The sequence below is a fragment of the Carcharodon carcharias genome, chromosome 1, assembly GCF_017639515.1.
Source record: "Carcharodon carcharias isolate sCarCar2 chromosome 1, sCarCar2.pri, whole genome shotgun sequence".
Lineage (NCBI taxonomy): Eukaryota > Metazoa > Chordata > Chondrichthyes > Lamniformes > Lamnidae > Carcharodon > Carcharodon carcharias.
The window spans coordinates 198,280,251-198,294,967 of NC_054467.1; the positions used below are offsets into that span (position 1 = coordinate 198,280,251).

Below are 14,717 nucleotides of genomic sequence, written 5' to 3' on the forward strand. Positions count from 1 at the left end.
CAGCCTCTGACAGTGGCAGCCATGTTTAATTCAGAGCTATGAGACCTGCTCCTTCAGAGAGAGGGTGATACTACCTCACAATGTAATGTCTATGTCTTTGGAGACAGCACTGTACAATATTTGGGCAATAACATTTATATGAGGTGATGGGCTTGCCCAACTGTTAATTGATTCTGTGGTGGAGGAGTTAATTTAAATGGTACTGTGTTATCAAAATGACTCACATCAGCTGCTTTCTTCTCTGCTAGTTCCAGCTTTCCTTGAGTGTCTCGCAAGGATTCGGAGCACTTGTCAAGCTCATCTTCAGTTACTTTTTGCTTTCTCTGCAAACTGATGATCTCTTCGTCCAGCTAAAGAATTAACAAAGATCATATTAATAAACTAAATGACAATCCAACAGAAAACGTACCTGATCAATCGTTCATCTTCATGTGACCATTTTGCTGCCGTTTTAAAGTTAAGTATTTAAAATGTGTCAGCTGTGGCTCAGTTGGTAGTACACTCAACTGAATCTCTGGTTTCAAATCCCATGCCAGGACTTGAGACATAAAGATCAAGGCCGGCACTCCATTGCAGCACTGAGGGAGTGCTGCACGGTCAGAGGTAGCATTTTTCAGAAGAGTTACGAACTACAAAACAGGAACAGGAGTAGGCCATTTGGCCCCTTGAACCTGCACCGCCATTCAATAACATCACGGCTGCTCTGTTTGTGCTTTGAGTTCCACATTCCCATTTACCTCCGATAGATAACCTTTGAGTCCCTTACCTAACAAGAGTCTATCTACCTCTGCCTTAAAAATATTCAATGACCACCATCTCGCCCAACCGCCTTCTGAGACAGAGTTCCAAAGTCACACAACCCTCAGAGGAAGAAATTGTTAAGAAGATGTAGAAAAGATGTAAAAAGATGTTAAAGTGAGGCTCCACCTGCCTGCTAGGACGGATGTAAAAGATCCGAGGAAGAGCAGGGGAGTTAGTTACACTGTGAGGTAGTATCACAACCTCTCTCTGAAGAAGCAGGTCTCACAGCTCTGAATTAAACATGGCATACCACGAACAACATCACAAAAAATAGATTCTCTGATCATTATTGCATTGCTGTTTGTGGGAATTTGCTAAGCGCAAATTAGTTGCCAGGCTTCCTTCCTTACAAATGTGCCTACATTTCAAAAAGTATTTAATTGACTGTGATGCACTTTGAGATGTCTGGTGGTTGCTATATAAATGCTAGTCCTTTTTACAACACGTACTAAATGAATGTATTTTCCCACTATTGTGACATTAAATGTGATATTTAAATGTAAATGTGACATTTTCCCACTGTTGTCCTTTTTAAATATTTTAATTGGGCTATTAGGTATTTAATAGTTAATTTACCTTGATATTAACCCAGCTGTCTTATATGGTCTCAGTGTTCCTGAGCTAAGAAAAGGGAAATTATCCAAGGCCTCTCTTATTGAAAGCTACATGTGTGTGGATGGAGACAGGATTGAGCTTGGTTGTGATGCCTCCTGTAGTGGGCTAACCTACTACCATTGTCTAGATTCATACTTGAACTTTAGTCACCTGGGTGAGGCATCAGGAAGCTGTACCCTGGCAAAGATTATTGAATTTCAAGAGAAAAGAGAAAGGCGGGGAAAAAATACAACCGTTCTCAGACTAAACGATTCTCTCTCCCTTTAAAATTCATTACCGGTCATAAAACCAGCTCTTTTCCAGAACTGGCTGTCTTAAAAAGGCTGAGAAATACGCGATACATTTCACAAAAAGATGGGGCGGCGGGGGAGAGAACCATCTAAAAGCACCTCAATGTGGAAAACACCACCAAAATAACCCGTCAATAGTCAGAGGCTTCAGCGTGGACACTTGGTTCACTTCTCATTCAGGATTTTCAGTTACAGATAGGTGTCTTATTCTTCAGCTTGTCGGAGACCCTGAGAAATTCCATCAACATTTCCCCTTTCACACTCCCTCCCTCCCCCTCTCTCTTTCTCTCTCTCCTGGCAAATCTTCCCGCGTAACCTTACTTAGACTTTCAGTTAGGGATGACACCCAAACCCCTCACCAAAAAGCAGCCATGTCAACATATTAGAGAAAGATACAGTCAACCTAGTCATTCTGATGACTCAGAATTGAAGGCAGAGTTTTGTCTGGATGCGGCTCTACAACTGTCGGGGGGGGGGGGGGGGGGGGGGCGGGAGGTGGAGAAGAGAGATACTGAGACCAAGTGGATTTTACTGACTCTTCATCCCAGCAGCTTCAATCCAAGGAGGGCACTCTCCACTTCCCACTATTAATATTTTAGGGGAGGGCGACTGCAGTCACTGGTCTAGGAGCTAAATAACGTTTAGGAAATCAACTTTCTCGTGCTAATACTTAGCAAAACACCTTCCCCGATTGGAGGACAGGACTGAGGAGGTGACTTCACCAGCCTCACGGGTGTCTCTGGAAATGGGCAGCAGCCTCTGGGGATCATTGTCCTACCTGCGTACACCTGTCCTCAGCCGCCTTCTTCTCCACTTCTGCCTGGTCGGCTTTATCCATGGCATTTTCCTTTTCCAATTTCAACATTTGCATCTTCTTCTTGAGGGCATCCATGGTCTTTTGCTACCTTCTATTTGATCTTTAATTTGAAAAGGGAAATAAACACCTTAGTGTTGAGTTGATGAAGGAGAGTCTGAGTGAGATGCGCTCCCAGAGCTAAAGTGGACTGAAGAGACCCGGCTGGGGCTGTGCAGGGGAGATAAGGACCTGCCTTCGGGGGGGGGGGGGGGGGTGGTTGGGCGGGGTGGAGAAAGGGAGGCTGGATTTCCGGGAGAACGAAGCAAAAAATCCAATGACTTATTTTGGAGAGGGCTGAAAGGATGGTGGCGAGTGTGAGGGGCGGTGCTGACACGTCGTTGAGACGAGACGTGACCTCTTCTCAGCTACAATCCTGCCCGTCTTTGGGAGTCTGAGTAAGTTCGACTCAGCCAGTGAGAGAAAGGAATGTGTCTGTTGTTGCTCCAAATCTATGTGTACAAGCTCAGTCCCTCAGTGCGGGAGAGGCGCTGGAAGAATTCTCCCATTTCCCGCTCTATATCAATCCCCGGGCTGCCTCCGATATTTAATGCCCCCCCCCCCCCCAACCCAGTCCTGTCCTAATCTACGTTTTCACCATCATTCAACATTAACTGATCCCTGTTAATGATCAGCTTCTTCTCGCTGTTATTGAACTGCCCTTAACAAGCCGCACGTTTCTATTTCGTGCCTTTTTATTTAACACTTTTAATCCGCTTAAAGCCTTCCAGCTTTGAATGAGTGTGTTTGGATTCGACTATGTCTCCGGTTGGTCACACACTGAGTTCTCTGTACCTCAAACAAATTGCAAGATTCTTGCCCTCATTTTCAAATCTCTGCAAGTTTTCCCAGTTCCTGGGTATGAGGGATATGGAAGAAAGGCAGGTCAATGGAGTTGAGGTCCAGATGAGCCATGATCTAATTGAATGGTGGAACATGTCCAGGAGACTCAATGTCTTACTCCTGTTCCTATGTTTTTAACCCCATTTGGGTAATTTATTCTGGCCACAAATCCCAGATGAGATTTTACAATTCTCTACTGCTGGGTTATGTATCAGTTCCCAACAGAAACACCATCTTCCATTCCCCCCTCCCACTCTATTGATTTTGTCTCCCTCCCCAGCCACTCTTTTAGGCTGAACCAAACTATTTACCATGTGCACCTCCTATTTGACCTGTGCTGAGGTTGTTTTCATTGCAAAGGCTACCTCCATAATCCCCCATCTCCACAGCCCATCTGCTGCCAAGACACTCATCCAATCCCTTTTTCACCTCTGGAGATGACTATTCAATGCCCTCCTGACCAATCTCCTATTCTCCACCTACCATAACTTCAGCTCATCCAAAACTCTGCCGCTTGTATTCTACCCCATTGTCAAGTCCCACTCATACACCACCCCAGCTTCGCTGACCTGCATGGACTCCTGGCCCTCCACTGCCTCCAATTTAAAAATTTTCTTCCTCATGTTTAAATTCCGTCATAGCCTAGCCCCTCATTCTGTGTCTAGCTCCTCGAGTCCTCTGACCTTTCAAGAACTCTACCCTCTTCCGACTCTGACAGCTTGTCCATCCCCCATTCCATTTACTGTGCTTTCAATTGTTGAAGTCCTAACCTCTAGAATTCACTTATCCTCATTTAAGATCCTCCTTAAAACCAATTTCTTTGACCAAGTTGTTAACAACCCTTCTTAATATTTTCTTTGGCTCAGCATCAATTTTTATCTGATTGTATTAGTGTGAAGTGTTAAAGGTGATATAAAAGTCCAAGTTGTTGGTCCCAGTTTCCTGCATACCACCAATAGAGAGCTACTTCCAGTTAATACAACCCCAGCATCTGGAACTCTTTTCCAAAATCACTTCTCTCCTTGTCTCTCATTCCCATTTCTTTTGACTGTCTTCAGTTCTCTTTCAGACTGTCAGATTATGGAACGCAGGATCCAAGCACCTGAAACAATAGCACTTATATGGAAGAATTTAGTACCAACAGATTTTGTGAAATTGTGAGAAGTTTAAACATCTAATGCAATTCAGATCCACAATATTCTTTGGATAACAAGTTTTCAGGAACATAAATCTGTAACTAGTTTACCCTGAATATGCAAAATAACCCATCATTATGATTTATTTCTCATTTCCCAAATTATCTGTTTGCTAGTCTTTGAGCCTTTCTGTGACAGAATTCTCAACTCTACATTTATGTATCATCCCCTCCCCCGCCCCCACCCCCCATCCCCCAACCCTTTGTTTAGTTTGGTCTTAGTTTGGGGAGGGGGGTGGGGAGTGTTACTAATTTTCCAGTTTCCAGCTCTGACAAAGGATGTGTACTTGAAACATTTATCTTTATCTTTACAGATACTGCCAGACATGCTGCATATCATGAGCATTTTCTGTTCTTATTTTAAACAACAGCACTCTTTTTTGTTATTATCGCCTCATTTCTATGCACTTTCTGATGACAAATTCCAGTATTTCAATGGGTCATTTGAATAAAGACCTGTACTTAAGGGTCAGATCACTGAATAAAATTATCCCAGACAAAGGATTGCAACTGGTTTAATGTCATTGATATAAAATACAAGAGTGGACACATGCAGGTCCTTTACTATTAAACCGAGCTTTATTATTATGAAGGAGCTGAGAGAGATGCTTTGTTCATTTCCAGCTTCATTACAAGTGTGAAAAGCAGATTTCAAAATCCTCAGATGCATTTAGGCTGCCTTTTTGTGTTTAGTCAGCTGCTGGAAAAGTCTGTGGACAGATCAGTAACAAGATAATTGATACACTTTTGAGAACTTGTTAGTCTGTTGTATTTCGCCTTGAGAATCCCCTTGCAGAAAGGAATTATAGCTTTGTCCACTTTGAGAGAGAATCCATATAAGGTAAAGGCTGACAGTATTGATCAATGCATTATTTTATCTATGTGATGACAACTCCCAGCCTTATTGCGTCATCATACTAAAGGTATGAGTCTCAGAGCAGTAACTGTGAAGCCACAGACCAGAGATGCATCATTATCTATAGGTTGCACTCTATGCAATAACAAGGGAAGTGTTCATACACAAAGTGTTGTTCACTGCCTTGTTTAAGAGTGGCCAGGAGTGTTATCTCTTTATTAAAGGTGGTGGTGATTCAGCTTAAACATGATTAGTCCAGTGAGCAGCTTTTTAAATTTGGCTTCACAATGGGCAAGTGCAACAGTGGAGAGGGTAGGTTGAGGACACCACCATGAGCTGTTCTCACAGCACTTTACTACACTTGAGGGGAAATAATATTTTAAAAATTTGAAGTCTAGGGCAGAGGAAGATATTGGATATGTATAACGCAATGTGAAGTTTGGCAATGCATAAATTGAAAAACTGTAAAAAAAAATCCCACATTAATTTGTGGGCCCATAATCAAGTTCTAGCTATGCCATTCATGCACACAAAAATTCAGACTCAACACTGAGCTGCATACCAAGCCAATATTTATTGTACATTCTTTGGTTACTGATCTTGAGGTAATCATTCATACCTGGGAGAGTAGAAACATGGGTTTCATCACTGGACATAGAAATATGTTGTGAATATGCTGGAATGTATGTTGCATTCAAGAAAGCTCATAAACTTAACAAGTGAAAAGGTAGTTAAAATACATTAATTACGCTTGTTCAGATGGAAAGTCTCCACCCAAAATATTAACCACCTTTTCTCTTTCAGATGCTACCAGACCTGTAGGACAGAGTACAAATCAAAAAATAATGGGAGCTTTTCAGAAAGGCACTGCAATAATTATGGGAGATTTTAATATTCATATAGATTAGACAAATCAAATTGGCAAAGGTAGCCTGGAAGAAGGGTGCATAGAGTCTACCCAGGGCAGTTTCTTAGAACAATATGTTCTGGAACCAACCTGAGAACAGGTTATTTCAGACCTGATGATGTATAACAAGACAGGATTAAAAAATGACCTCATTGTAAAGGATCCTCTAGGTAAGAGTGATCATAATGTAATAGAATTTCATATTCAGTATGACAGGAGAGAAATTTGGGTCTGAACCTAGTGTCTTAAACTTGAATAAATGAAATTACAAGGGTAGGAAGACAGAGTTGGCTAAAGTGGACTTAGGAAAATAGGTTAAAAGCTAAGACAGCAGAGAAGCAGTGGAAACATTTAAAGAGATATTTCATATGTCCCCACAAAGATATGTTCCATTGAAAAAGACTCTACAAGGAGGTGCATTCATGGCTAACTAAGGAACGTAAGGATAATATCAAATTTAAAGAAAAAATGTACAGTGCTGCAAAGACCAGTGTTAGGTCAGAAGATTGGGAAAATTTTAGAAATCAGCTAAGGGTGACTAAAAAAATAAAGAGAAAACGAACAAGTAATATAAAAACAGACTGTAAAAGCTTCTCCAAGTATATGAAAAAGAAGAGAGTAGCAACATTGAGCAGTTGTCCCCTAGAGGCTGAGACTGGGGAATTAGTAATGGGAAACAAGGAAATGGCAGAGTCTTTGAACAAGTATTTTGTATCTGACTTCACAGTAGAGGACATAGAAAGCATCCCAAGAATGGCGGGGGAAGACACCGGGCGGGGGATAATGTGGGAGTGGGGGGCGTGCCGGGGGGAGGGTTGGGTAAAAGAGAGAGAGGAACATAAAACAATCAGGATCAGAAGGGGAAAAGCACTAGGGAAAATAATGGAACTGAGGCTGACAAGTCCCCTGGACCTGATGGCCTGCCTCCTAAGGTCTTAAAGAAAGTTGTTGCAGAGATGATGGATACGTTGGTTGTAATCTTCCAAAATTCCTTAGATTCTGGAAAGCTCCTGGCTGATTGGAATGCCACATGTGCAATACATTATTCAAGAAAGGAGGGAAGACAGAAAGCAGGAAATCAAAGGCCAGTTTTTTCTAACATCTGTCAATGGGGAAATGCTGGAATCCATTATTAAAGAGGTTGTAGGAGGACATTTAGCAAATCAACCATCAGGCAGAGTCAACATGGTTTTGTGAAAGGTAAATCGCGTTTGACAGATTTAGTAGAGTTCTTTGAGAATATAACAAGTGGGTGGCTAAAGGGGAACCAGTAGATGTAGTATAGGCGTGTCCAACACGTGGCCTGCAGGCCAGATTGTGGCCCTGAAACAATTCTATATGGGCTCCAGAACCATTATTCAAAATGTCAGATAGGTAAACAAAGTTGAAAATTCTGCAAGGGGCTGCTCATCCAATCACAGGCCATTCCTCTCCCCCATTGGCAGCTGATAGCAAAAGAAACAGGTTGCAATTGGAGAGGCAGTGAACATCAGTAGCAGTGATTATGCTGGAGAAAAACAGAGGTTTTCGGGAGATGGGTGGTGAAGGAGAGGCTGCCGGGGCCACAGGTGTAGGAGATGCTGTAGGGCCAGGGGGGGGATGGAGAAGCTGTGGGGCCAAGGGGAAAGGAGAGGCTGTGAGGCTGCAGTGGCCATGGGAAAACAAGAGGCTGTGCAGGCCATGGGGGAAGGAGAGGCTCTGGGGCCACAGTGGGAGAAGAGGCTGTGGATCCACGGGGAGGAGAGGCTGTGGAGCCATTAGGGAAGGAAAGGCTGCCGGGGACCATGGGGGAAAAAGAGACTGCAGAGGACTGGTGCTGAGACGCTGCCTGCAAGGCCTGGCAGAGAGATGCTGTGGTGCATGGGGTCAGGGATGGGGGAAAAGGCTGGCTGGTGTGTATGTTTGTGTGTGTGTATGGGAGAAATTATGAGCGTAATTTTTAGCATATTGAGGATTATTTAGCAAATGTTGTCCAATCATGGAAACGCATCTAATGTTGGATACTGTGGTTTGAGTTTTACAAACACGGACTGGCTGGGTACGGTCTTCACCTTGTCCATTGCAAACAGCGGAAGGGACATGCTGTGTAATATGATCCGTCAGTCTTTGGGATGTACAGCCTACATACCTAGAATCACACTGACACTGAAATTCATATAGCACATTACTCACTTGTGCAATAGGCAGAATGTCATTTTGGCTTGACGGCAGCATTTCAGTGCCAGTGTGATGCTAGGTATGTAGGCCGTATGTCCCAAAGATTGGCAGATAGTGTCAAACAGCACATCCCTTCTGCTGTTCACAAAGGGCAAGGGACAGAGTGTACCCAACCAGCCCTTGCTTGCAAGATTCAAAACACAGTGTCCAACATTACATGTGATTCCGCAATTGGACAATATTTGCTAAATAATCCTCAATATGCTAAAAATTACGCTGACAACCAATTTAAGATTGTCAGTCGGGCTCACAGTGTGGAACATTTGCGTGTACAGGAAGCTACATATATTCATACACAGGGTCCTGTTCTTTGCAGGCAGAAAGAATATGTATACACATTGCACCTGTTTCAGCTAAACAAAATAAGTGACAGCCATTTACTGGTTCATTCCCCAGGGCAATGTCTTGACCAATCAGAGTCAAGCTGCCTGGTTTAAATTCCAAATAATGCTTGGCAGTTAACTGTCAGTCACAATCAACTGGTGCATTCTCCCTGGCAATGCCTTTACCAGCGTCCACTTGCCAACCATTCGGCACACTCTTCTCATACAGTATAAACATGTTTACCCTTGACATTGGTTTTTTTCTTGCGATTTGTCCTGATGAATACAAGATGAAAATCATCAACAAAAACGTCTCTTTTTTCAGCAATACTCAAATTACTCTTTTTTAAATTATCAATTTATTTCTCTGATATTTCATTATTTTTGCTTAGCAGGATTTTTCTGTTCTTCACACTCAACTTTATTTTGCAATTCACAAATCTTGAAAAATTTGCCCATCAGCCTCGAGTGAGAAAAAATGGAAGGTGGCCCCCCTCAACACAAAAAGGCTGGACAATCCCGGTGTAGAGTATTTAGATTTCCAAAATAATTTTTTTTTGCTGTGTAGTCACTATTGCACTATTAGAAATGCAGCAACCAGTTTGCACTCAGCAAGTTCCCACAAACAGCAATGTGATAACGAGCAGGTAATCTATTTTTTGCCATGTTGTTTGTGGGATAAATTTGAGCCAGAGCACTGGAAATAATTCACCTGCTCTTCTTCAAACTAATGCCATGAGATCTTTTACATCTACCCAAATATGCAGGTGGGGCCTCAGTTTAACATCTCATCCAAAAGATAGTACCTCTGACAGTGCAGTGCTCCCCTGGTATTGCAATGGAGTTCAGCCTTGATTTTTGTGCTTACATCCTGGACTTGAATCCAGAAACTTGTGTTTCATCAGTGAGCATATTACCACTGACCCACAGGTGACAAGTGGTACAGGGAACATGGTCACAAATATTCACCCAAAACTTCTGTTTTGTATTGTGTGTGCACTTTAGTGAATTGAGACCTTAAAATGCCAATATTTCAACTTTGAAATTCAAAGGGATATTAGTTACTGCATCTTTCAACACCAACAGTTAATCTGCTTGGGGTAGAAAATGTGTTTTGTTCGTGACAAATAAAAAAAGGGGGTTAAAAAAACATCACTGGATAGATAGATCTGAAAGAGTGTATTGAGTGCACTTTTGGAATATGAAACCTATTATTGTGATCATTTATATCCACCTGAGAAAGGAGACTGGACTTCGGTTTAATATCTCATCCAAAAGACCTCTCACTCTCAACACACTCTCAGTTCTGAACTAAAGTATCATCTCAGGTTTTATGCACAAGCCCCTGATGTGGGAGTTGAACTCAACTTTCAGCCCTACCACAGATCTGCTGCTGGCACTGTCATACCCTAGTTATGTACACCAAATGGCAGGATTCTTAAAGTATAGAAACAGAGCAATGAAATTGGATAAGCATTTGAAGAGGGAAGCCATAAAAGACAGAGGAAAATGGTTTCGATAGTGTCAGTTGAAGAACTGGCGCTGGCACACGTGACTCAATTATGAATGACTTCTTCCCATCTTGTAATTTCGATAATTCTATTAAGAAAAGTGAACCAGCACAAAACTGTTTTCAGAGGAGGTTAAAAAAAGAGCCCTAGGAATTGGATAAATATTTGAGGGTGAATGTTGCAAGTATCGTGAACACTTTAATCAAAAGAAAATGGTTCATCTTCAAGGACTAAGAACATTTCTGAAAGAATGTGTGTTTTGAATGACACTGTCCCTTAAAGGGTTAATGTAGGACACTGGTTGCTATTCCTGGAAGAGACATCCTTTTACAAGAAAAAGTACTAAAGCAGCTGTAAAGAAGCTGGAAACCTCTCGACCCTGGTGGACTGCGTACAAAAGGGGTCACATGGTAGTTTGTGGCTCTGAAAAATACCATGCCTGGAAAAACTGTTTAAAAGTTGGGCCTGAATTTTTCGCATGGTGGGGTCTCACTTCCCAGCATCTGAAGAGGCGGCAGGGAACACATCCCCACTGACTCAGAGTGCCCCGCAGGCACTTCACACTGCAGTGGACAGAAGAAGAAATGCAGGAGTATGCCTAAGACTAAGTCTAAGTACCAGATGCCCAGGTACATTCAAAGGGTCCCAGGATGGGCAGGATGTGAAAGGCCTGGAGGGTGCACGAAGGGGACGATTAGGGTCTTGAGGCAGAGGCTGGTGGGGGATGGAGGTCTGGATGCCACCAGACCTTTGTGGGGAGGGGGTGCACCCGACTTCAGAAGGTGGCTTCTGATGGAGGTGCCCCTGCCACCCCCGCCCAGGATGTAACTCTTTCAGCCTTCCCCCACGCAACTTTAATCCTCCTGACAGCCTAAAAATTGAAGCTGGGTGAGAAACAGCCCTTAAGTGGCCAAAAATTGGGGCAAGGATGGGCTTCCTGTCTGGGGCCTTGCCCACCCCAGCATAAAATCACTGTGTGGTTGGGGCGGGTGGGAACCCAGAGGGACAATTATAGAATCTAACAGTACAGCAGGAAGCTATTTGATCCATCGTTCCTGTACCAGATCTTCGGTCAATTAGTCACTCCCTGGACTTTGTCCCATTGCCATGTGTTATGACCGGGATGGGAGGAGTGCGCAGTTGATCCAACCCCACTACTCCATAGGTCGCAACGCTGGTTTAAAAGTTTGATCCACCAAAATGGCCAATCATTTATCTTTGCTACTGATAGAAGCAGAATAAAAGAGACTTTAACCAGGCTTCTTTCAATAAACAACAAACTTATTAGTTTATTATAAAACCAGTCTTGTTGAATAGAAAGGCAAAGTTTATTCCCATACCGTAATAAGCCTAAATATCTGTCAGTGGGGGAAGCATAAAATTCTGGTCTTGATTTTTCTTTGAGGAGAGAAAGGACCAACTGCTTGTGAAAGAAGACAGCAGCCTTTTTCCAGTCCAGAGCTGGAAATGAATATGTCGCTTCTAAGTTGCCATGTGCTGGAATAGAGTACCTGCAAATGTCTCTCGAGTCCACCTGAAAAGCAGTGCAAGGTCATTGACTGTTTTGCAGATCAGCACTGAGACACCAACTGTATAACCCAGATGCCATTTCAAGGACTCCGTTTTTCCTTTTCCCTTCAACCATTGACTTTTAACCTTTGGCAGAATTCCTCTTCTTATTTTTGGCATGTGTTTGTGTGAGACTTAGGGCATATTAGTATACTTTCATATTCTGTACTGTATGGTAATAAGCTTTGCCTTTCTATTGGACAGGACTAGTTTATAATAAACTAATAAGTTTGTTGTTTATTGAAGGAAGCCTGGTTAAATTCTCTTTTATTCTGCGTCTAAGATAAATGATTGGCCATTTTGGTGAGTGAATCAAACTTTTAAACCAGCGTTGCGACCCTTGGAGTAATGGGGTTGGATCAACTGCGCACTCCTCCCATCCCAGTCATAACACAAGGCTATGAGTAAAAAAACCTGGGAGTGTGACTAATTGAAAAGATCTGTTACAGGAATGATGGATCGAACAGCCTCCTGCTATGCTGTTTGTTTCTATGATTGTCTTCACCCAGTTCTGCAGCTCTTAAAAACACCAACTATGCAAAACTACGGCACAAATATATCCCAGTATGCTGTCAATGTACCCACCTGCAGTGTTACAATTTTGAAAGTTTAACAGACTTAAAGGATCAGCAATCTTCAGGAATGCAACTCAGCTCCCTTCAAGAAAGTGAGAATAGCTTCTCCATTGAAATTATGCTGTTAAATGATAAACCAGCGCTCTCCTCAATTACTCATCTATTGTCAGATGTTGAAATGAGCTATGCAGGCTAAGATCATCCCAGGTTTGAATTCCAAACTGTGTTAATTCAGCTTGATGGCTGCAGGGAGACAATTGTCTCAGTATTCTTGGGCTCTGATGGGAAATCAAGTTTTTTTGTTCTTAATTGCTATTGAGTGATTTCGGTTGGAAAGTGAAAATACGCAGTCAGTAAGGGAGGAATTCAGCTCATCTGTGACTTTTACTCCTCTCAAAGCAACCAATTGACACAAGGTCTGCGTACAAGTCAGGGCTTTCAGCTGAGGAAGGTAGAAAGCATGTATTAAAGGAGAGCACATAGTGGAAATATTCTCCTCAAAAGATACCAGGAGAATTGCATCATCTATTTACACCAGCCTGACGCAAAACCTTGAGTCAAAGCCCAGGTCAGATCCAATGCCAAGCAGTGGGAGTTTGGAATCTGTATCATTAGTCTGTGTGTATAATGCTGCACTGTAAGTTCTTGACCATTTATGGCAAATTACCTGCACAGTTGCTGTGACTGAATTACAAAAGCTGAAAATCATAACCACATTTAGCTTCAAAATAGTCTCTTTTAGAACCATTAATCTGCATAGCAGCCAAATGTGATAAGCAAACTTCATAGTGGATCTGCTGTGACAAAAGACTTCACTAAAATGGTACTTCAATTTGTATTTTCTACTCTGAACTAAGCTAGGAATCAATATAGATGAATACAAAATTAACACCATCTTCAAAACCAAAGTAAAAAGGTAACAAATGCCCTTTTTAACTCCTACAACAAGATGCTTGGACAATACATTCCTCAATCTCAATTCATTAAAATCCAAAAACAAAATCAGACAGAAATAGTAGATCTATGACCTAGTTACAGAATTCTGGTTATGGAGCAGTTTGTGGGCATTGATCACTAATACTGCTTGAAAGTGGCAGAGGGATATTTAGGCTAGTGGACGAAATACTTTGTCCTGGATGGTGTCAGGGTTTTGGTGTTCTCACAGCTGCACCCATCCATTGCAGAATACCCAATATTTGAGCTACTCTAGTAGCCACATTTCTATGGTTGGTCCAGTTAAGTTTCTGATCAATGGTGATTCCTCAGGATGGCGATTGTAATGTCATTGAACAGAGGTGGTGGTTAGGCTCCCTTACTGGAGGTGGCTGTTGTCTGGCACAAGTGTCACTTACATTATCCAGACCAAACATTACAGGAGATAATCTGAAAATTTGCAGAAGACATGGATCTGCAAATTTAAGAAAGTGACATACACAGCTGATGGAATAGGCAGACAAAAGGCAGATGAAATTCAGAAAATGCAGAAAAGTATGAAGTGATATTATAGTAGGAAGAATGAGAGACAACACAAATTAAGTAGTACAATTTTAAAGGGGATGCAAGAACAGAACCTGGGGTTGTATTTACTGTTGGCAATGGGGGTCTCGCCTACTTTCAGGAAGGCCTGCCACACTAAGTGCCAATCAGGCAATTAATTGGGCAGCATTGGGCTGTCCCCAGGATCAAGGACCCCAGCGGCAGAAATCTTGCCCTCCCCCACCAGCCCCAAGAGCTGCCGACCACAGGCTGGCAGCCGTGCATCACTGGCGTATATGGACTTTTAGAAGATAAATGGGCCTTGCTACAAAAATTCAGGGTGTATGGTATAAAGTACCAAGATGGATAGGCAAGGCACAAAGGGTTACAGTGAATGTCTATTATCAATGAGATGACTAGGGTTTGACCTTGACTTGTGACATCAAAATTAACAGCAGGTACACATGAATATCTTCTATTAAGATCCATATGTTCTGTCTAATTCCCTATAGTGTGCGAGAAAAATAGGCTGTAATACAATATACTTCAAAAGGACTGAATTACAAGCATAGTTCAATGCAATTGATTTTATATATAAATAGATCCTAGTGCTATGTACCTAGGGCATTGTCTAACTCACTCCCAAAGAAGTAAAATAGAAAGTTGAAATTGCACAAAATCCAAGC

General features: G+C 42.3%; 1 protein-coding gene across 3 annotated transcripts in view; it reads right to left on the reverse strand.

Moving 5' to 3' along the window:
- LOC121279219 (tropomyosin alpha-4 chain-like) overlaps positions 1-2,697 on the reverse strand; it is a 97,108-nt gene extending 94,411 nt beyond the window's left edge. For 2 of the 3 annotated variants that reach the window (XM_041190269.1, XM_041190312.1), the window contains exons 1-2: positions 2,485-2,697; positions 225-350 (exon numbers count right to left, since the gene is read on the reverse strand). In XM_041190269.1, the coding sequence (XP_041046203.1) occupies positions 225-350; positions 2,485-2,598 (240 nt within the window). In that variant the 5' untranslated portion in view covers positions 2,599-2,697. The remainder of the gene's footprint in view (positions 1-224; positions 351-2,484) is intronic. The other variant, XM_041190261.1, reaches the window with a different exon arrangement.
- Between the last annotated feature and the right edge of the window lie 12,020 nt (positions 2,698-14,717).